The 23962-nt window shown below is 38.4% G+C and overlaps 1 protein-coding gene across 1 annotated transcript in view; it reads right to left on the reverse strand.

The window, feature by feature from the left end:
- The window catches only part of MELK (maternal embryonic leucine zipper kinase), a 71511-nt gene that overhangs the window by 44982 nt on the left and 2567 nt on the right, over window positions 1-23962 (reverse strand). Inside the window, exons 2-8 of the mRNA XM_069576160.1 lie at window positions 21556-21651; window positions 19910-19995; window positions 18068-18184; window positions 17043-17186; window positions 16071-16139; window positions 14258-14350; window positions 8764-8862 (exon numbers count right to left, since the gene is read on the reverse strand). Of these exons, the coding sequence (XP_069432261.1) occupies window positions 8764-8862; window positions 14258-14350; window positions 16071-16139; window positions 17043-17186; window positions 18068-18184; window positions 19910-19995; window positions 21556-21613 (666 nt within the window). The 5' untranslated portion in view covers window positions 21614-21651. The remainder of the gene's footprint in view (window positions 1-8763; window positions 8863-14257; window positions 14351-16070; window positions 16140-17042; window positions 17187-18067; window positions 18185-19909; window positions 19996-21555; window positions 21652-23962) is intronic.

The raw sequence follows: 23962 nt of genomic DNA on the forward strand, positions 1-23962 counted from the left end.
AGTTCAAAATGTCATTGGTGCCAGAGTTGAGAAACACTGTTACAGAGCAATAAAGGGGCAGAGATAGTAAAGAAAGATATAATACTATTGTATGGTACTGTGCTCGAAAGTCTAAGGATACCTAGAAGTAGAGAGAAAGGTTCCATCTTTAAATATTGAAAGTATGTTATCTATAAACGGTCAAACAGAAAAGGCCTTAAAGAAACAATTTCGCCGGGGAAGAGCACCTCCACAAAAGGCCCTGTGTCAACCAAGCCTGCGCCCCTTAACCCTGGTTTATATCCAGTCCTTGGAGAATTCTTATTTATTTAAGAGCTGATTACCTTGCAAATGAGAGCAAGAAACAGGTAATAGAGGGTGAAACCAGTTGGGAGGAAGGAAAAAAGATCTGTGTGCTAATAAGCAAGATAATCCTGGGAATACTGGTGAGCTTGGAATTGTTCAGTTTCCATACAGTACTAAGAAAAGCAGGTGATCTCCCCAACACATAACAGTACTGGAGTCAGCTCTATAATTGTAAAGTATTATCTCATAAAGAGATAACTTGCTCATTTCCCTTAAAATTATAATCCATACTTGTTAGAAAGCAATTTTACTTTCAAGCTACTCAACTTTCATTTACTAAATTAGTTATATTTCCTTAATGTTTGTGTACCCAGAACTGGAGTACAGTCATGCTTGTCTTTGAATGAAGTGATATTGAATGAACAGAGGTGACATTAATAACATTAATACTCAGTCTATTAGTAACCATGCTGGAAACTGCAGTTTAGCATTTTGGTTAAAACAGTCAAAAAACACAAAAGCTAAACAAAGTCTGCCTTTTAAACAAGAGTTACATACAGTGTGTCAAATACTGCTGGGTTTTTCAATCAAACCAAGAACTGAGGGAGTGCTATTCCCAACTGAGGAATTTTAGAACATTCTAGTCAAAGATACATACTGCATGCAAGTGATACGACACCTTAATTAGATTCAAGCAGCAGACTGTATTACACCGTGACTCGGAACAATAGTTTTGAGCTAAGATTACAATAAATTTCAAAATCTATAATGTGTGAAATTAAATTCCACAATAATGCATAAAAGTCCTAATTTGAATCAATTTTCAACTTGCAAATATATGAAAAACTAAAAAATGAAATTCATAGTAAGAGAAACAAAGAATATACTGTATTAGTAAATAATATTAATTTAAATATTAGTATTAATTTAAGTATTAATTTAATATTAGTAAATAATATTAATTAGGAAGGCTAAATCTCTATTGAACAAGAATTAGACATTTTCTACTCATTGCATGGCAGAAATATTTGATTTACCCTAAATATCAAAACTTGGATCTAACAGATACTATTAGGATATAACACTTTTATTTTATCTTAAGGTAAGTTCTCTCCCTCAAAGGATTCACCCAGAATCCACTAGTGCTTTCAATAAATAAATAAAAGTAGAGAACACTGAAATTTGTATGTTAGTACTAAATTTGTAGGTGTTAGATCCAAGTTTTGACTGTGTGGATCACAAAAAACTATGGAAAATTCTTAAAGAGATGGGAATATCAGACCACCTGACCTGCCTCCTGTAAAACCTATATGCAGGTCAAGATGCAACAGTTAGAACTGGACATGGAACAACAGACTGGTTTCAAATTGGGAAAGGAGTACGTAAAGGCTGTATATTGTCACCTTACTTATTTAACTTACATACAGAGTACATCATGTGAAACGCCAGGCTGGATGAAGCACAAGCTGGAATCAAGATTGTAGGGAGAAATTTCAATAACCTCAGATATGCAGATGATGACGCCACACTTATGGCAGAAAGCAAAGAGGAACTAAGAGCCTCTTGATGAAGGTGAAAGAGGAGAGCAAAAACACTGGTTTAAAATAAAACTCAACCTTCAAAAAACTAAGATCATGGCATCTGGTCCCATAACTTCATGGCAAATAGATGGGGAAACAATGGAAACAGTGATGTACTTTTATTTTCTCGGGCTCCATAATCACTGTGGATGGTGACTGCAGCTATGAAATTAAAATATGCCTGCTCCTTGGAAGAAAAGCAATGACAAACCTAGACAGAGTATTAAAAACAGAGACATTACTTTGCCAACAAAGGTCTGTATAGTCAAAGCTATGGTTTTTCCAGTAGTCATGTACGGATGTGAGAGCTGGACAATAAAAAGGCTTAGCACCAAAGAACTGATACCTTCGAACTGTGGTGCTGGAGAAGACTCTTGACAGTCCCTTGGACTGCAAGGAGATTAAACCAGTCAACCCTAAAGGAAATCAACCCTGAATATTCATTGGAAGGACTGATGTTGAAGCTGAAACTGCAATAATCTGGCCACCTGATGCAAAGAGCTGACTCACTGGAAAAGACCCTGATGCTGGGAAAGATTGAGGGCAGGAGGAGAAGGGGACGACAGAGGATGAGATGGTTGGATGACATCACCGACTTCAATGGACACGAGTTTGAGCAAACTCTGGGAGTTGGTAAAGGACAGAGAAGCCTGGCATGCTGTAGTCTATGTGGTCGCAGAGTGAGACACGACTACACGACTGAGCAACTGACCCATAACCCTTTAAGGAATTTTCTTATATGCACAAGGTACAAAATGACTACTTAGAAACTACTTAAATACCCATTAACCTAGGATCGTTTAGATAAATTAAGGTACATAATTTATCTATAAAAATTTTTTAAATTTATATTTCAGATAAAGTACACAACTTAAATTAAGGTACATAAATTAAGGCTGGTTTAGATAAATTAAAGTGCAATACACTGCAATTCTATGAATATATGGAATTTAGAAATATGGTAACGATGACCCTATATGCAAGACAGCAAAAGAGACACAGATATAAAGAACAGACTTTTGGACTCTGTGGGAGAAGGCGAGGGTGGGATGATTTGAGAGAATAGCATTGGAACATGTATATTATCATATGTGAAATAGATCGCCAGCCCAGGTTCAATGCATGAGACAGGGTGCTCAGGGCTGGTGCACCAGGATGACCCTGAGGGACGGGATGGGGAGGGAGGTGGGAGGGAGTACACCCATGGTTGATTCATATGAATATATGGCAAAAACCACCACAATATTGTAAAGTAATTAGCCTCTAATTAAAATTTTTTTTTAAAGAAAAAAAAATTCTATGAAAAGTTCTGAGCTGGGTATGAAATGGTATGATTTCCAACACATACCGTTAGAAGACAAGATACAGAACAGTGTTTGTGGTATGCTACCATCTGTATGACAAAACTGGGAAAGGGGTAGCATAAAGAGATAAAATAAAAGATTCCTTATATAGATTAATCTGCAAAAAATACATAAACATCTGATATACACTTTGTAAGAGGTTAAATAAACAACATTATGCCAATAAACTAAAAAATTTAGACAAAACAGACACATTCGTTATGCTCAAAACTGAACTCCTTGTTGTCGGTGCTCTACCAGGAATCTTCTCCATCTCAGTTGATGGCAATTCCAACTTTCTAGTTGCTCAGGTTACTCCCCTCCTCCCATCCATCAGCAAATTACACTAGCAATACCTTCAAAAGACAACAGATTAGTCTAAACATATATCCTGACTATGGAGGTGGCTACATGAATCTGTGTTAAAATCTGTAAACTGTTACACACAAAATTTTTATTTTACTGTGTTCATTTTAAAATAATGAAAAAAAAAAAAAAAGACACCTAGAATGCAACCACTTCTCACTACCTCAATGGCTACCGTCTCGTCTGAAAATTACTGCCACATTCCCCTCACCCATCTCCCTGGTTCTCCTCTTTGCTCTTTATAGCCTATCTCCACACAGTAGCCACTGTGGTCTTGATAAAATCTGAACAAGACCATGTCTGTTTTCTGCTCAGAACCCTCTGGTGGTTCCCTATTTCACTTAGAGAAAAAGCCAGAATCTTTGAAAGCTACCGAGCCCAGGGCAGCTGGAGCTCCGAGCCTCTGAGACTTCATTTCTGCAGCTCTCCTACTCAACCCCACTCCGGTGGCATGGCCCCTCTGCTCTCCCTGGATTACACCAGGCACGCTTCTACCTACCAGCCTTTGCTCTGCTCTCCTGCCTGAAATATTCTCTGCCTCGATGACCACTTGACTAACATTCTCACCTCCTTCTCACCAAATCTTGCTTAAATCTCACCTCTGACTACCTTATTTAATATTTAATAATTCAACCAGGATCATGGCATCTGATCCCATCACTTCATGGCAAATAGATGGGGAAACAGTGGAAATAGTGGCTGACTCTATTTGTTTGGGTTCCAAAATCACTGCAGATGGTGATTGCAGCCATGAAAAGACGCTTACTCCTTGGAAGGAAAGTTCTGACCAACCTAGATAGCATATTAAAAAGCAGAGACATTACTTTGCCAACAAAGGTCCGTCTAGTCAAGGCTATGGTTTTTCCAGTAGTCATGGATGGATGTGAGAGTTGGACTATAAAGAAAGCTGAGCATTGAAGAATTGATGCTTTTGAACTGTGGTGTTGGAGAAGACTCTTGAGAGTCCCTTGGACTGCAAGGAGATCCAACCAATCCATCCTAAAGGAGATCAGTCCTGGGTGTTCACTGGAAGGACTGATGTTGAAGCTGAAACTCCAATATTTTGGCCACCTGATGCGAAGAGCTGACTCATTCGAAAAGACCCTGATGCTGGGAAGGATTGAGGGCAGGAGAAGAAGGGGACAACAGAGGATGAGATGGTTGGATGGCATCACCGACTCAATGGATATGGGTTTGGGTAGACTCCGGCAGTTGGTGATGGACAGGGAGGCCTGGCGTGCTGTGGTTCATGGGGTCGCAAAGAGTCGGATCCGACTGAGAGACTGAACTGAACTGAATGCAACCAGCCCTTCTTTTTCCCTTCACACTTCTCCATCTATTCTCCTGATTCCTCTTTACCCTGCTCAATTTTTTCTTTTTTCTAAAGCACGTGAAAGTGAAAGTGAAATGGCTCAGTCGTGTCTGACTCTTTGCAAACCCATGGACTGTAGCCTACCAGGCTTCTCCGTCCATGGGATTTTCCAGGCAAGAGTACTGGAGTGGGTTGCTATTTCCTTCTCCAGGGGATCTTCTCGACCCAGGGATTGAACCTGGGTCTCCCACATTATAGGCAGACGCTTTTACTGTCCAAGCCACCAGGGAAGTCGATCATCTTTTAATACAGTTTATTCATTATACCTATTACCTCTTTCTACCACTATCAGTATTTTTTTCCCTGCCACTGTAATATAAACTCCATGGGGGCAGGGACTTTCCTCTGTTTTACTCACAGATAGTGACATATCCCAAGCATCTAGAAAACTGCCTGGCACAGATAGGTGTATAGAAACTGTTTAAGATTTAAGAATTACATCCTAAGATGAGTAAGCAGTGAGGACGCTGAGATAATGGAAAGCCAGTTTACCTAGGATGATGCCTACAGCTTACACACTGGCTTGAGTAAAGTAGGAAAGAAGCCCCTGGAGAGCTTTCAGTAAAGTACTGAGATCTTACTATTTTAAAATCTTCCCATAAAGAAGTCACTGTTGGAGATGGATTTTCAAGCATATTCCATAACACCCAAAAATTTCAAGCTTAAACCGCCTCTCCACACTCACACACACATACACAAAATAAACAGTAAAAGGAAGAATAGTCTCCAATTAACCTTATGTGGCTAGTAAAATCTTGAAGCCAAAAAAAAAAACCAAAAGAATTCTAGAAAGGAAAACTACATATTCATCTCTGAACAAATTTTAAGTCCTGGACAAAATATTGGCAAACCAAATTTAGAAATGCATGTCAGTCATAATAGCTAACATTTACTGAACATTACACTAAATGAACTAACTCATTTAATCCTGACAACATGTGTTGTGAATACTATTACCTATTTTACAGATGAAGAAGCTGACATACAGAGAGGCTAAGTAATTCGCTGAAGTCCATAGGCATAAAGTAGAGATCCTAGAGTTTTAAAATATCAATGAGATTCTGATTTAACTTCTCTGGGGGCTGGACCTGATGGTTTTTAAAGCACCCCAAGTGATGCTGTTATGCTGCCAGGGTTGTAAACCAGTGCACTAAGTCCATAGCTAAGGCTTCCCCCACCCCGACAGAGATTCCATGGACACAGCCAGGGCGAGAGATGTTTTAGTGAAAATTTAAATATGACAACAAGAAGCAGAGAGGAGAACTCTAGGACCAAGTGTCCCCACACTGTCTTTCTAAACTTCTAGAAGGTTTAAGATTTCAGGCTATTAACACCTAACAGATCCATTTTTCTTCATCTTTGGAGAAATTTGTCTGTCAGTTTATTTCTTTAGCATGGAGTACCCCCAACCCCCAAAAAGAGTATGGTAAAACATACTAGCAGCTTATAATACTAAAGTTATTTTCAGAACAAAAAACAGAGTGCTACTTTACAGAAAGAGTAGCAAAAAAAGGGAACAACTCAAGAGGTCAACCATATATTTTTCAAAAGTATAACTGGAAAATTGTCCCTGAGCTGCCCAAAGACCAAGCCTCCTTCCCACTCCACATATGTTCACTAAAGCTGAAGCTACAAAGGGATCTTAGCACTGTTCTCCTTGTATCCTGCTGCTAACCAGGGGGCTGTGGCTCTGTGAGGCCAGGAACTGCTGTCCCAGGCAGCATTGCTAGTTGAGCCAAGGCAGTAACTGCTACCCCATAAAGTGTGAGGTGAGGTGAGGTGAGCTGAAGTCGCTCAGTCGTGTCCGACTCTGCAACCCTGTAGTTTAGAGGAGGCTTTGTGAGGTGGAATGGGGAGAAACACGTGCTGTCCTGGCTACCCTGGCCGGCTCCAGCCCACTGCCCCATTCATCCCCCTTTCCAGGGAGAAGCACACATGCTCACAGTTCCCCAAAATATGAGCAGCAGCTACTGCTAACACCACTTCTCTTTGATCCTGCAGAATCAGAGCTCCTTAGCCTTCAAGAAACCGGAACTACTACAACTCCATCACTTCCCAAAACTACTCTTGTAGTTTGGGCACTGATTTTTAAAGCATTTTCCAGGGTAGGATACAGGAAAAACTATTAAGTCAAATAAATAACTGCAGATTGAACTCTGTACCCTTAGCCTTGGTTGTTCTATAGAGCAGGCAATAAGCCAACTGCCTCTGCCACTTTCAACCCTGTGTGCTATTTCCCAGAAATAGGAGCTGATGTAGGCAGCCTCCCTACAAAAGGGAGTTAGAGACCTAATGGTCCAGACACAGAAAACTTCTGATTATTTCTCCCCCTGCTACTCCCATTATGCCTTTGCTGATACCGTCCACCAGACACACCCTCTCCCACATGGCTTTCTCAAGTGCTTCTTACCTTTCAAAGCCCAGCTCAAACCTCACTTCCTGCAAGATGTTCTCCCAAATCCCACATCCACTCCTGCATTAACTTCACTTATACCTGTTATAAAATGGCATCCCTCACCCTTTCCCCTTTTTATTTTCATTTTTTTGAATTTTTTATTTTGCATTGGGGTATAGCCAATTAACAATGTTTTGACAGTTTCAGGTGAACAGTGAAGGGACTCAGCCACATATACACATGTTAAGGAGTTTGGGATGGTCATGTATGTACACCCTGCTATATTTAAAATGGATAACCAACAAGGGACAGCACAGGGAATTCTGCTCAATGTTATGTGGCAGCCTGGATGGAAGGGGTTTGAAGGGAAAATGGAATACATGTATATGTATGCTGAACTACCAGGGAAGCCCTTTCCCCTTTTTAGATAGCCATATATCTGTCTCCAGCAAGAAATCTGGCCCTGGGGGAAAATGACCAAGTTTCATAGATCTTTGTTCATGCTTTTCAGTATCTCAAAGAAGACCGTCAGGAAATATTTGTTACACAGAACGGAAGTCCAGCTGCATTGAGAAGCTGCTCTGCTGGTCTGACCTTGGTTTGCTATGGACACAATGTGGTGCCCTTGCTCTTTACATGTCATCTATTGTTAGCGTGCTTTGAATATAACTCATTAAAAAGAATTCTACTACTTTCCTTCCCATGTGATTTCTTATTTTTTTAATTGAATATAGTTCATATAACATAAAATTCACTTTTAAAGTATACACTTTAGTGGTTCTTAATATATTCACCAAGTTGTATAATCATCACCACTGTCTAATTCTATAATGTTTTCTTCAACCCAAAAAGAAACCCTTTACCCTTAAGTAGTCACCCGCCACTGCCCCATAATCTCAGATCTACTATCTCTAATATATATGATTTTAACAAAACTTAACGCTCTTCATTGTGGTTGTATTATACCTTAAAGCTAATTTTACCTTCAAAAAAAAAAGCTTCTCTCGTTTCAACATAACTCAAAAGAAAAATGTGATTTAACACAGCAACTTGCTAAGGCATCATTTCAGGATACAAAATAAAAATTCTTACCAGGAAAATCAGCTTAATGCTTACTTTCCCATTTGTTTTTGTTTTGTTAAGCTTCTTATTGAAGAAGTATAATATACATATAGAAAAGGACATCTATCATAGGGTATATCTTGATAAGTTTTCAAAAACTGAATACATAAGTATAATCAGCATTCAGATCAAAAACCAAACATGTCTCTTAGTCACTACCCACCTCCAAAGAGTGACCACTATCCTTACTTCTAACAGCATAGATTACTTCTGCCTGTTTCTGTATTTTTATAAATAGAAGCATATAATTTGCAGTATAATAAACTCTCACAATGAAATTCTATGCCTTGTAATACTCACCATAATCTTTTTGTACAAAGCCATGACATTATCGTCATCAAATGGTAGAAAGCCACACATAAGTACATATAAGAGTATGCCCATGCTCCAAACATCTGCCTGAGGAGAAAAAAATCAAAAGACAAAAAATCAGAACACATTTCAAAATAGCAGTACACAGAATCTTTACAGAGCTGGAAAAGAACTCAGAGATCATCCAGTTCAACCAGCTCATTCTACAATGTGAAGCCCAAAAAGGGAAGGCTCATCCAAAGTCACCCAGCCAACGGCAGGCCACCCAGGCAGGTCTCTCGACTTCCAGTTCAGTGCACTCCCTGCCAATGCTTAATAGAAAATCTTTTCCAGTTGGCTGGATTGGGCATGATAAGGAAGAAGATGAGGCTAAGTCTCTGATTCTGAAAGAGAAAATATAGTGCTACTGAGGGTTTATTACATATGAGGATTATGTAAACATGCATGAGAAAATCAAAACAAGTTTTAAAATTTACTACTGATAATCGGCAAATGTGACTAAGCTGCACTGTAAAGTCCTCTCTATGTAGAGAAACCTTAATAAAGTTCAACAAATGACTTTTCAAGGATCAAGGCTAGAAATTAGCCTGCCAGTACAAATAGCCCTACAAATCTCAAAATCCCAGAAATGAGTTAACCTTTACGTAAGATAGCCATTTGACCACTGGCTGAGAAGTCACAGTTCCCACCCTCATTTGAGCCTTGGAAAAAACTTTAGTTTTTATGCTAAATAACACCAATCTCACACTGAATCCTGCCTACCAAATCACATCATATTATTAGGACTCAACAAGGAAACCCTGGGTGAACAGTGTACTTTCAAGTGAACAACTGATTCTTCTTTTAAGTTGCAGGAGGTCAGAAATTAACCATTTATGCCTGAAAGATGTCAAATGCTTCATCTATACATTGAGTCTTGGTGGCATGGCACTCCTGACTGGGGTGTTAAAGTTAAGGCAGAGAGGCTACACAGGAGAAGCACAGGTGGGAAAACTGTATTGGGTACCGCACTATGAGCGGAAGTGGAGAAAGTGCTGAAGCTCTACTAGGTGGGGGATGGGGAGACAGATAGCTGTTCTGCCAGGTGGTAACAGTGCTAAGGAGAAAAATCAAGCAGGCTAAGAGGACAGGAAGGAAGATTCGTGGCAGAAGGAGCAACAGGGATAGAGGTGGAACAGCAGAGGCCAGTGGGGCTGGAGCAGAGTGACCAGGAAGGAAGAAGGAGGAAAGGAAGAGATCAAGCCCTGAGGCTTTGGAGTGGGAGCACTGACCCCAAGACCCTAGACTAACAGAGAACTAACCCTAGGGAGTATCGAATAGTGAGAACGTGCACACAAAGGAAACCACTTGAATTTAAGAATACAAGACCCAGCATCACCCAACCACCGGTAGAACATCTAAACAACAAACAAAACAAAAATACAAACCCAGTCATCAGCAGACAGGACTACCACCTCACTCAGCCTTGCCCATCAGAGAAAAAAACAAAAAACCTCAGCACAAACCTCACCCTATACGAAGCTTACACAAACCAGTGGACCAGCCTTAGGAGGGCAGAAACCAAAAGGAAGAAAGAATTCAACCTTGCAGCCTGGGAAGAAGAGACCTCAAACACAGTAAGTTTAAATAAATAATGAAAAGGCAGAGAAATACTATAAAAATGAAGGAACAAACCAGAAACATCTAAGTCCAAATAAATGAAGAGGAACTAGGCAAATTCCCTGAAAAAGAATTCAGAATGATAGTAAAGATGATCAAAACCCTTGAAAACAAAATGGAGAAAATACAAGACTCAATTAACCAAGACCTAGAAGAATTAAAGAATAAACATACAGAGACAAACAAGACAATTACTGTAATTAAAAATACTCTGCTGCTGCTGCTATGTCGCTTCAGTCATGTCCGACTCTGTGCGACCCCAGAGACAGCAGCCCACCAGGCTCCCCTGTCCCTGGGATTCTCCAGGCAAGAACACTGGAGTGGATTGCCATTTCCTTCTCCAATGCATGAAAGTCAAAAGTGAAAGTGAAGTCACTCAGTTGTGTCCGACTCTTAGCGACCCCATGGACTGCAGCCCACCAGAAAAATACTCTAGAAGGAATCAACAGCAGAATATCTGAAGCATAAGAATGAATCAGTAAACTGGAAGACAAAATGGTGGAAATAACTTCTGAAGAGCAGAATAAAGTAAAAAGAATGAAAAGAACTGAGGATAGTCTCAGAGACCTCTGTGACAACATCAAACGCACCAACATTTGAATTATAGGGGTCCCAGAAGAAGAGAAAAACAAAGGGTATGAGAAATTTTTTGAATTGATTATAGTTGAAATTTTCCCCAGCATGGAAAAGGAAATAGTCGATCAAGTCCAAGAGGTGTAAAGAGTCTCATGCAGGATAAACCCAAGGAGAAACACACCAAGACACATACTAATCTAACAAAGACTAAACACAAAGAAAGTGGCTACACAGGAAAGAGTGGGCTAATATGGCCTCATCAAATGCCATAAGAAGAGGTTAACAGAGAGACTTCCTCTGAGAAATTACAAAAGGAATTAGAGATGTTTACCATGGAACAATCCATAAAGCATGATCTGAACCATGAGCAACAGAATACTCTAAATTACTTATTTAAGAAAGAAGATTCCTAGAACCCCACCTTAGAAAACAAAACTAAAATCTCTAAATATACTGCCCTGAGTTCTGCATATTTTAATAAGCGCCCCTAGACAATACCTTGGTACACTGTCCTTAAGAAATTATCCTAGAAGGATGGAAAACTGAACTAAAATGGGTAAGAAAGCAAGATCCTGTAGGAAAACCTTGATGCATTCAAACCAGCAGAGCCTCATCACCAGACATCTAGGAATCTTGTGAGCATCAGGCATGTGATTACCACTCCTTCTAGGAGACTAGAAAGAGTACAGGTGTGAGGTAGAGCCTCACTCAGTTCAAATCTTGACCCACAGTTGCTAGTTGTGATCTGCAAAGGCACTTAATTTCTGAGCCCCAGTATCTTCATCATCTTTATCTTATGAAACAGAGTAACAGTACTCACTCCAAGGGATTTTTGTGCAGATTAAATGAAAATTATAAAAAGGATCTACCATGTGGAATCCTTGTGCAGATTTTTGTGCAGATTAAATGAAAATTATAAAAAGGATCTACCATGTGGAATCCTTGTGCAGATTTTTGTGCAGATTAAATGAAAATTATAAAAAGGATCTACCATGTGGAATCCTTGTGCATCATTACAGGAATGTAAAATGCTGCTGCCACTACAGAAAACAGTATGGCAGTTCCTCAAAAAATTAAAAATAGAACTACCATATGATCTAGCAATTCCACATTCGGGTATATATCCAAAAGAACTGAAAGCAAGGTCTCAAAGAGATATTTGTGTCTACCGGCATTATTCACAATAACCAAAAGATAAAAGTAACCCTAAATGTCCATGGATAAATGCATAAATAAAATATGGTGTATACATGTAATGGTATATTACTCAGACTTAAAAAGGAGGGAAATTCTGATACATGCTCCACAATATGGATGAACCTTGAAAATATTACACTAATAAAAGCAGTCACACAAAAAAACAAATACTGTATGAGTCCATAATACAAGGTACCTAGCCTAGTCAAACTGACCCAGATAGAAAGTAAAAGGATAGCTGCCAGGGGAGCAGGGAGTGGCTAATGGAGTTATTATTTAATAGATATAGTCTCAGTTTTGCAAGATTAAAAGAGCTCTGGAGATTGACTGCACAATAATATGAATGTACCTAACACTACTGAATTGTACATTTAAACGCAGTTCAAATAGGAACTGTATCCTTATAAATGGTAAGATGGCAAATATTATGTCATATGTATTTTACCACAATTGAAAGAAAAAAAAAAAAAAGATCTACCGTGATTCCAGGACTATGATAAATATTCAGTAAAAGTTTGGCCATTTCTTATGATGCCCCAAGAAGGCCACAATATCACCTCTGTGGTATTTCTGCCAAAAGTGCATAACCCAAAACTAATCAAACAAATTCAACTTGATGGCCATTTTATAAAATAACTGGCTTCCCCCAAAATTTCAAGGTCATGAAGATGAAGAAAGCCTACGGAAGTCTTTCAGATTAAAGAACAAAGAAATGCAACGGTGCAATGCATGATCCTGAATGGAATCCTGGACTGGAGGGAAAATATAGCTGTAAAAGACATGATTGGTACAATCAACACCATCTGAATATGAATTGTGGGTTAAATAAATTGTACCAATGTTAAACTCTCTGATTTTGATAACTAAAGTGAATTTATTTTGATAACTAAAAGAGGGACATCTTGGGAATTTCCCAGCAGTCCAGTGGTTAGGATTCAGCACTTTCACCACTGCGGCCCAAGTTCAATCAATCCCTGGTGAGTGAACTAAGATCATCCCACAAGCCACACAGCATGGCCAAAAAAAAAAATAATAATAAATAAGAGAGCCCTTCTTTTAGGAAATATATACATAGCATTTAATGATAAAGGGGTATGATGTCTCCAACTTACTCTCAATTGGTTCAAAACATAATTCACATGTATATAAACATAGAGAATACTAAAACAAATAGGGAAAAATGTAAACAGTTGTAAACTTGGCAAAATATATATAGAAGTTTCTCATTCCATATTTGTACCTATTCTGTAAGTCTGAGAATATATCCAAATAAAAGGTCACCAAAAACAAGTTAGTCCTCATCTTCTCATGTTACAAATTAAGTAAACTGGCATATCTCAAAGTTTCTCCCACATAACACCAGTTCCAAAAGATGCTCCACATAAAAAGTGGATTCTGTAGGCGCATGAAACTGAGACCAGCTGCTCTCTGTGATGGTCTCCTCCCAGAGGACATTGTACAGAACATATTAAGATTCAGAAACATCCTGAACTAACGGAAACTGTTCAACCCAGTATTTCCAGAGCTTTTGACAACTAAACCTTTTCCATTTTACAACAATATCAGCAAAATCGGTACTCCAAAGGGGCTAACTAGCATGCGGTAGCCAATAGTTAAGCGGCAATGCCCAGGGCTTTCTGAGCCTAGGCCTCTTACACAGGACTGCAGGCCTCGGATAGCTGGCTGTGGATAAAGTACAGCCAGCTATCCGAGGTCTTCTCTGTGCTAAACATCATCTCTGCAAACTAAGCCTATAATCCTGACCTCATACTCTACCTGGCTGGACTAATCAGTCTAAATTACGGCACTGTTAAACACAAAACACCAGAAATATATCTTTGTTTCACAACAATATTATGCATTATTATATTTATTGTAAGCTGTTCATTTCCCTTATTACTGTACATATCTCACTCTCTGACTAGACAACTCTTTGATTAACAAGTTTCTTTCTTACCTCATTACATCCTCAACACACAGTGCCTGACTCACTGCAGATCACCAGTAAACATATATGGATCATATATTGAATTAATCACTGAACAATTACCTCTGATCCCAGATATGATTTGCCTTGTATTAATTCAGGTGCTGCATAAGCAAGACTCCCACAGCAGGTCTGCAGGTGATAATCCTTGTTACCCTGCCAGTAAGATAAAAATGAAACACTTATTAACTACAGCCCTTAAGAGAATTAAAACCCTGATACACATTCTTCCAATATAAGCAAAGAGATGCTAGATAAGAGTTACCGAAAATGATAAGAGACATTCTGCCGCCAACTCAATACTCGGCCCATGTGCGTGCATGCACATGCGGCTTCCTCTTCTCTGGATTTCCAACACCACCAAGACCTGGCATGAAAAAAATCCTTCTCCCCTTAGCTCAGTCAAACTCGTACTTCCCTAGGCATCCATTTGCAGAATAATCAGTTTAGCATACATCCAAGCACCCAAGTCCTCCCACTCCCAAGTACTCAAGAAAAAAGGATTATTTCTCTGAAGGACCCTATCTCCAATAGCAAATCTTTACCAATATATAAGTGTCTCCTCCCCAAGAGGGAAGAGAGCAAACACTACACAAAACAAACCCTTGGGAGTCTGTTTCCTAGACTTGGTTATAACACAGATCATGACCTCAGCCTCCAGATCTGTTCAAATAAGGATCCTCTGGTCTCCCACAGAAATATGGAGACATAATGCAAATGATATCACCGCCTAACACTTCTACAGAGTTCCCCAAATGGCAAATGACTTATGAAATTATAAGATTTCATTTACAACTGCAACAGCACACCCAGAAGTTAGCTCCTCAGCAGAAAGCTGAGGCCACCTTCTCCCAGTCAAGTCTTGCTTTGTGAGATGGAGTCTGTGTGGGCTGAATCCGTGGCAGCCATAAATAAAGGCTGCCAGAGTCTGTCACAAACATTCTCCACTGCCTCCTGTGATGAACATGACTTAAACCAGCTTAACGGCTCAAAGTAAGCTTTATCTTTATTGCTTGTCGATCAGAAAAACGCCTTCTTGCATTTGGTTCCCAGACACAAGACTCGACTGACAATCTCTGAAGAGCCAAGGGAAGGAGAGGAAAATCAGAAAAAATCAGACATTCAGCCAAAGGGGCAAAATCTGCCTCCCTTTGCACCCAGGTAGTTCTGATTGGGGCAGGAAATAATCATGGGACTCCAAGGGGCTGAGACAAGTCTGAAATTTCAACATTCTTAATGAGGGTAGACAGTTCATTTTAGAGACTGTAAGTACCATCATTAGAGGACTCAAGAGGAAGCCTCCAACAGCAGCCACGCAGGAGAAAGTTCAAAGTCACCTCAAAGAGAAGGTATTAACTATGGAGTGCAAATTAAGGAAATAATTCATGGTATAAATTTTAAAGTACATATGGACTTTTTCTTCTTCTTTTATAAGGAAAAGGGATTGTCTCTCAAAATGTAACTAATTGTCAGTTATATAACCATTTGGATAATAAAGAATAGATTTTCACTAGATTTCCTGAAATGCATATCTAAACAAAGAAAGGCATCATCTAACAGGAACATACTCCAACTGCAAACACATGGTCAATTCAGCATTCACACTGTGATGGCTTTCTGACACTTCAGTCCTGCAAATTCCCTCACAGCATACCCATGGGGTTTTCAGCAGGACCAACCCTGGACCTAGAGCAGTGGTTTTCAACCTTGGCTACATGTTAAAATCATCAAGAGAACTTATAAAAAGCATGAAATTAAGCATTTTTCTCAATGGATGCAACCAGGCTCACTAAATACTAAATGGAAGTTAGTGTAAGATAACAGGCAAGAGGTACACTGGCAAAGGAAATAAACTCATTTTTATCTCTGCACTTACCTTGGGTTTTGCACAGAGACCAAAGTCAATCAGCTTTAATTTATGATATTCGTCAAACAACAAATTTTCCTGAAAAAAAATAAAAAAGACATTTTCGTAACTATATAGTTTTCCTTATGTTACATCCCACCTCTAGCTATTCCTAAAAGCACTTTAAGGTTGGGTACAGAGTAAAAAAAATCAATTAAAAAAAGAAAAAGAATGAAGTGACAAGAATAGAAGGAAAGAGAAGAGGAGAGGAATGTTGATAACTATTCTGCTTCCCCTCAAGGCACATTTGCATAAACCACTTTCTCCTTGGTACTCTGAGGTTCAACTACAAGCGAACATGATAGATGCCAAAGGCAAGTTTGAACAGAAAGAGTGAACTCAAATCAAAGAGTTGGATAAAAACAAAGAGAAAAGGACAGAAACTGCCATATCTTGTGAGGGCAATTCTAGATCTCAAACCCTAGTATCAAATTACATTGAAATTCATGTTCACCAGCATGCATATTAGTCAAAGCCTACACATTTAAGGGTATCAAAGTTTTATCCTGCCCTTGAAAAGCAGAGTCTGCCCATTTTATTGAACTATTCATTTCTGAAGCATAATGGAATTAAAATTAAAGGAAGATGATGTCAGGAAAAGAGTATCAAGAGGAAGATACTCAAAGACAATATTCTCAAAGAAAATACTCAAAACTCTTCTTTCCTAGGAATAAAACCTGAGGTTTATATTCTACAGCTACTTACAAAGACATTTATAATGTCACACAAAATTGACAAAGAAATAGAATGCCAATAGTAAGTCCATCCAGAAGAGCCCAGCAGGAGTCAAAAGTCAAAAAGGAAAAAGAAAGATACATTAGGAATGGAACAAAAAAATATCAAAAGCCCAAATAAATTCTAAACAGAAAGAACATTTGGAATTTGAGTGATGACAGTCAGATGTCAAATTCTCAGGTGAGCATCTGTAATGCAGTCACTTACTGGTTTGAGGTCCCTGTGAGCATAGCCCTGGCTGTGCACGTAAGCAACTGCAGACACTATCTGACGGAAGACAACTCGGGTCTCCTCCTCTGACAGGCGATCGTGGGAAATTATATAGTCAAACAGCTCTCCTCCAGGGCAATACTGCAAGAGCAGCAGAGTCACATAAATAGCATTATTACTTGCAAAAATCAGAGGAATTTAAAATAAAAAATCATACTTAACTCAGAGATGTTGTTAATTCGATTTCTAAGCAAAGGAATGAACTAATTTAGGTATGTTCAAAAATACACTCTCAGTATTCTAGCTTTTGGAATACTTTTGGTCTTGAGCTATTTTTTTTAATTAATTTATTTATTATTTTTTAGTTGCACTGGGTCTTTGTTGCTTCACATGAGTTCTCTCCAGGAACAAATCGTAACCTATTCTGTTCACTAAAACACACCATCACATGAGGAGGGTACTACAAAGGATATATTTACAATGTGTCTCCAATTTATTATACATGTCTACTTCGTCTAAATTGTTACAGTTAGAACTTAAACAGGTAAGCCACTTAGCATTTAATCTTGCAAGTGAAATGAATTTAATACCTCTCTCATATAACTATCATAAAATGAAAGAGAATGGCCTGAATAAACGTTTGTGTCCCCAAAACATTCCTATGTGGAAACTCTAAGCCCTGAAGATGGTGATTTTAGAAGGTGGAACCTTTGAGAGGTGATTAGGACATGAGGTCGGAGTCCTCGTGAATGAAATCAGTGCTCTCATAAAAGAGGCTCCAGAGAGATCCCTAGCCTTTTCTATCATGTAAGCACAAAGCAATAAGGTACCAGCTATGAACCAGAAAGAGGACCCTCACCCAACCATGCTGGTGCCTTGATCTTGGGATTCCCAGCCTCCAGAACTGTGAGAAATAAATTGCTGTTGTTCATAAGCTACTCAGTCTGTGATACTTATTACAGCAGCCCAAACAGACTAAGACAGTGACAAATAACTTAAGGTCTCTGCAACGTACTACTGACCTCGAGAACCATGAATATTTTGTTGGCTGTCTCTATCACATGGTAGAGTTGACATATATGCTGATGTTTCAGGTTCTTCAAGGCATCAATTTCTGTTTTGACCCGAGGCAAATCACTCTGCGACAAAACATTTTATTAAATGAGCAATAAACTTATTTGGAAAATATTCCAAGCCCCAATATCAACAACTCTAATACTAAGTAGCAAAAGCAGTCAATGGCCTCAAAACAACTTGCTCAATAATAACAGAAATAGAGAAAAAAACTTATCTCTGAGTACATTTTCAAAAGGCCCTGAGGGTTTTACAAAAGAAAAGTTCAGTCTGAGGCAAGAGTACAACATGCCCCCAAAATAAAATAATCTCACTCCCTTTAGAAAGTTAGCATTCCAAACAAGGAAAATGACAGGAACACTATCCAGCGTGCAGCATGTCTAGGCTACCACTTCAGTCTCTGCATTAAGAAGCATGATGAAACCTATGGCTGATCCATGTTAATGTTTGATAGAAACCAATGCAATACTGTAAAGCAATTATCCTTCAATCAAAAATAAATTTTTTAAAAAAGAAGCCTGCTGAGCTAAAAATTGGTGAATGTAGATAAAAGGTATTCACTATTTCAGTCTTCCAACTTTTCAAGGAGCTTGAAATTTTTCAAAATAAGAAGTTGGCTGGGAGGAGGATAACCAAGTTGAAAAAATTTTTAAGTTCATAGTAAAGATAAAAATCCAGATATCCATGTAGTAAACAAGTAATATTTTATTATAAAAAGGGACTCAGTCTAATGATCAGTGGTTTAAGATCCAATTAACTTAGGGCCATGCAACCTGATATTAGATCTTAACCCAGAAGTTGTAACTTTAACTATTCTGATATGATGATCTTTTTTTCTTCTTTTTTGGGGAGATGTGGGAATCTGATGACTAAAACCCTATAAGTAATCAAAATATTTTTAAAGTCCAAGAAGTAATTAAAATAAGCATAATAACAATAGGAAATACAAAAACCAGTTTAGAATTAATGAATTAATATCATTAATTAATGAATGAATATCATCATAATGATGCTTTAGAATAAGTTTTGAGTACTAGTATGTTACATCTTATAATAACAATTCACATTTTATCTGCTATTAAGGTATTTGCTGGGTCAAGTAAATAAGGTATACTAAAGTTATAACAGAAGTTTAAATTGCTTCAGGGAATTCAATTAATCCATTTTGTAACCAATGTTTAAATGATCAGGAAAAATTATTCTTAATATCTTTTTATTAGTTTAATAAACATAATATTGAGCACTGAAAACAAAAATACTGAAGGAGAGCTGAATTATCAGTTGACAGGTTATTTAAAATAATTCTGATATAGATCACTTCGTGATTTTGGCATATATTTCAGAAGGAGTTCAGAGAATTGAGTGATACTACTGTAACAACATTCTCTTCAACTTATTTATATATGTTAATCAGCACTTACATCCTTAAAAATAAAATAACAAGTCATACTAAACTATGCCAGGCTCCTCTATCCATGGAATTTTTCAGGCAAGAGTACTGGAGTGGGTTGCCATTTCCTTCTCCAGGGGATCTTCCCAACCCAGGGATTGAACTTGCATCTCCTGGGTCTTCTGCAGATAAAGAATCTGCCTGCCAATATTCGTTATCTGAGATATTCTTTATCTCAGTGGAGCCACCAGGGAAGCCCTTTTCAAACCACAGATTTATACATAACTGGCTGTGGAAATGTTATTTTAATAAAAGAACAATAACTAGAACATTAGAGAAAATTCAGGTTGTAATTCACAAAACTGATCTATAAATATTTTTAAAATAATGTTAAACTTACCCCTAGCGCATTTTTATCCATGATTTTTATAGCTACCATTTCTCCAGTGAGGATATGGCAGGCAAGTTTGACCTTTGCAAAGCCACCTAAGTATAGGAAAATGTATTATGAAGAGATAAGCACACTAACTTAAATATCATCAGCAGAGCAAACTGAGAACTCAAGCACAAATACCTTTCCAAGTACTTTATAAAGCTCTCTTGAGCTATATTTTCCTGAACTTTGTGATCCTTTTTTTCATATTGCTTCCAAAGCATTAGCCATGATCCTAACCTCTCCTTATCCAATGACTGGCTAAAGATTCCCTTTTGCCATTATAGGATATCTTTAATTTTGCAATTAGGAAGTAGAAATTCATTTTATAATTCTTTAGAAATTTGTTTTATAATTAATGTTGCAATTAAACCTTTTAATTGACATTGTCAAAAGACAACATAAAGTTGCAGAGACAAAAGACAGATAATACGAAACTTCCATTCAATTTTAAAACTGAAAAAATAAGCAATTATGTTTCAAAATTGGCTCAAAAGCTGGGTAAATATCTACATTCAGGTATCTGAAAGAAACAAACTTAGTACCTCTAAAAAGAAGTTCCCAAAAGTCCCTCCCATGGTATTCCCCATCTCAGTAAATGGCAAACTCATCTTCCCAGATCAGGTCAAAAGCCTGGAGGCCATCTCTAGCCCTTCCCTTTTGTCTTACACCCCATACCCAACCCATCAACATAGCCCATTGGCTCTGTCTTCAAAAATTTTATCAATGTTTATCTTGGGGGAAAGGAGACAGGCACTGAATGGAAACGTTCTATGTCCTGATCTGAACATATGGGCATATGTGAGCCAAAACGCCACCAAATGTATTACACTTTGCTTATTTTACTATGTATTATGCCGCAATAAACTATATTTATATATACATATATGTGTGCCTGTATACAGAAGCCCACCGCCTTCTATACACAGAATTCCACTACCTTCAGTTCTATCACCATCCATGTCACCATCATCTCCAGTACCACTCACATAAAGTATTGCACTGACTTCCTAACATCTGTCTGCTTCTGCCTTTGCCCTCTCCCAGCCATTGTTTTCACAATCAAGTAGCCAGAGTGACCCTTAAAAGCAAAAGGTCAGATCACTCCTTGGCTCAAAACTCTCAAGTGACTTTTATCCTTAATAAAATGAACTATACGACCTTTCCTACAACTCACCTCTCTCTTGCTCCACTTTTTCTTACTAAAATAAGTTCAAAAAATTTTAAACTATATAAGTTAGGCTAAAAAGCTCATGGTTTGGCAGAAACCAACCCAATATTGTAAAGCAATTATCCTTCAACTAAAACTAAGTAAATTTTTTTTTTTCATTTTTAGAGTCTTCACTGATTTTTTTATAATATTGCTTCTTTTTTTTTTATTGAAGGATAATTGTTTTACAGAATTTTGTTGTTTGCTGGAGAGGGTGTGGAGAAAAAGAAACACTCCTGCACTGTTGGTGGGAATGTAAATTGATACAGCCACTATAGAAGATGGTATGGAGATTCCTTAAAAATAAGTAAATTCTAAAAAAAGTAAAAATAGCTCATGGCTGCCCCCATTTCACGCTACTGTCAAATGGATGACCTATTCTCTTCAGGAAAAAATTAATTACCTGTCCCAATAGTTTCATATAATTCATAGTATTTGAGAAGTTCATCATAATCTTTCATAGTCCTCCTGGAAGTTTACTCAAAACTATAAAAAGAACCTGTAAGACAAAAACAGTACACAATCAAAAAGGAAACTACGAAGAGATTATCTCCTTCGCTCTTTTAACTACAAATATAAATAAGTCTCACGCATATAAATCATATTGAGAAAACTGATTAGCCGTAGGAAAAGACAAAACAAGATTCCTCTCACTCCATACATAAAAATCAATTCCAGATCAAATAAAGAAAATATGAAAGGTAAATCTTTGAAAACTTTTAATAGAATACTGTTATTTCAGGATAGAAAAGGGTCCTTTAAATAGACAAAGAAACCATTAATCATAAAAATAATCAGACTGAGATGTTCACATCAAAACTTGAACAACGTTTCCCACAGGGCCTGTCCATAACCATGTAAGGAATGTTTCTATGTGAAGCAGTTAAAATTATTTTCTTTTAACATTAATTTTTATTTATTTATTTGGCTGCTCTGGGTCTTAGTTGCTTGCAGGATTTTAAGTTGTTGCAGCATGCCAATCCTTAGTTGCAGCATGTGGGATCTAGTTTCCTGACCAGGGATCAAACCCAGGTCCCCTGCATTGGTAGCAAAGTCTTAACCACTGGACCACCAGCAAAGTTCCTGAAGCAGTTAAAATGATGTTCTTTTATTTGACAGACTGCTGTTTTCTCACCAATGACACCCTTAGCGCTACCTCATTGCTCCCACTTCTTCCTCAGATAGACAAAAGCTGAAATGCTCCTGCTCTTTGATAGAATCCATTCCAAAAGTGGTCCTCATTTCCCCAGCACAAGCCCAAACCATATAAGCCTCTTTCAATTCACTCCTATTGAGATGCCCAAGATCCTAGGGAGCAGGGTTCCTCTTGCTGCAGCAAGCTAAGGACACCTAATGTTTTTAAATTACAGATGTGTTCCTAATGGTTTGTGGTTCATAAAGTTAGTTAGTTAAGTCACTCAGTCATGTCCAACTCTTTGCGACCCTGTGGACTGGAGTGGGTTGCCATTTCCTTCTCCAGGGGATCTTCCCGACCCAGGGATCAAACCCAGGTCTCCCGCATTGCAGGCAGACACTTCAACCTCTGAGCCACCAGGGAAGCCTACTTCTATCCATTTCCCTTGTTTTCTATAGAACCGGTCTAATTGTAAAACAGTATTATACTTAAGAAACCCTCCAACCAGCCACCGTTCGCCATCTTCCAATGGATACTGTGGCCATGCAGTATCACATAGGAAGACCATGTGTGTCTTCTTTAAGCCCTGGGGATCAAATCTATCCGTTTTTCAAGGTACAGTTCAAAGGGGTGAGGCTGGAATTGTTAGCTCCCATCTTGTCCTGAAGAATCCCGGATGAGCCCCCAAGATCAAAGGTTGTTGCTGAACCATGCAAAGACGCCGGGATTCTTGGCCTCCGGAGGAGAATTCAATCCGGGGCCAGAGACGAGGCTTGATCACTCAGAGCTTTTGTGTAATAAAATTTTATTAAAGTATAAAGGAGATAGAGAAAGCTTCTGACATAGACATCAGAAGGGGGTAGAAAAAGTACCATGAGTCATTTTACTTGGAGATAAAAGGTAGGTTATTTAGCAAGTAAAAAGCCTTCAAAAATTTGGTCAGTGAAATGAACCCTAGAGCAGAAGTTTTCGAGGGAAAAATATCAAAACTCAAGAAAACAATCAGCTTAAAAAATGGTTTTAGTAGCAATGTCAAAGTTGAAATAGCAAGAAAGATAAAGATAATGGAAAAAAGACCAAGATCCAATAAACAATATTAGTCATTTTCTAGAAAGAACTGGAGAAAGCAATGGCACCCCACTCCAGTACTCCTGCCTGGAAAATCCCAGGGACGGAGGAGCCTGGTGGGCTGCAGTCCATGGAGTCACTAAGAGTCGGACACAACTGAGCAACGTCACTTTCACTTTTCACTTTCTTGCATTGGAGAAGGAAATGGCAACCCACTCCAGTATTCTTGCCTGGAGAATCCCAGGGACGGGGGAGCCTGGTGGGCTGCCGTCTATGGGGTCACAGAGTCAGACATGACTGAAGTGACTTAGCAGCAGCAGCAGGAAGAACTGGCATAGGACCAACTTAATAAGCAGCTGAATCTAGCTGAATCTGCACGAATAATGTAGGCAAACAAAAGAAGGAAAGTCAGGTCCTGACGCTAATAGAAAGCTGGTGACATAAAATGAAATATTTCTGCTTCCATTTGAGTGGTAAAAGTTGTTCTAGGCAAGGAGACAGTACAGAAGACATATTTATTCTTCCTGGGCACCTGAGATACAGGATGAGAAATATCCTTAACAGCAGTACTAATTTAGAAACCTTTTAAACAGAATTTGTCACTGGA

Source organism: Ovis canadensis, chromosome 2, assembly GCF_042477335.2.
Source record: "Ovis canadensis isolate MfBH-ARS-UI-01 breed Bighorn chromosome 2, ARS-UI_OviCan_v2, whole genome shotgun sequence".
Classification (NCBI taxonomy): Eukaryota; Metazoa; Chordata; class Mammalia; order Artiodactyla; family Bovidae; genus Ovis; species Ovis canadensis.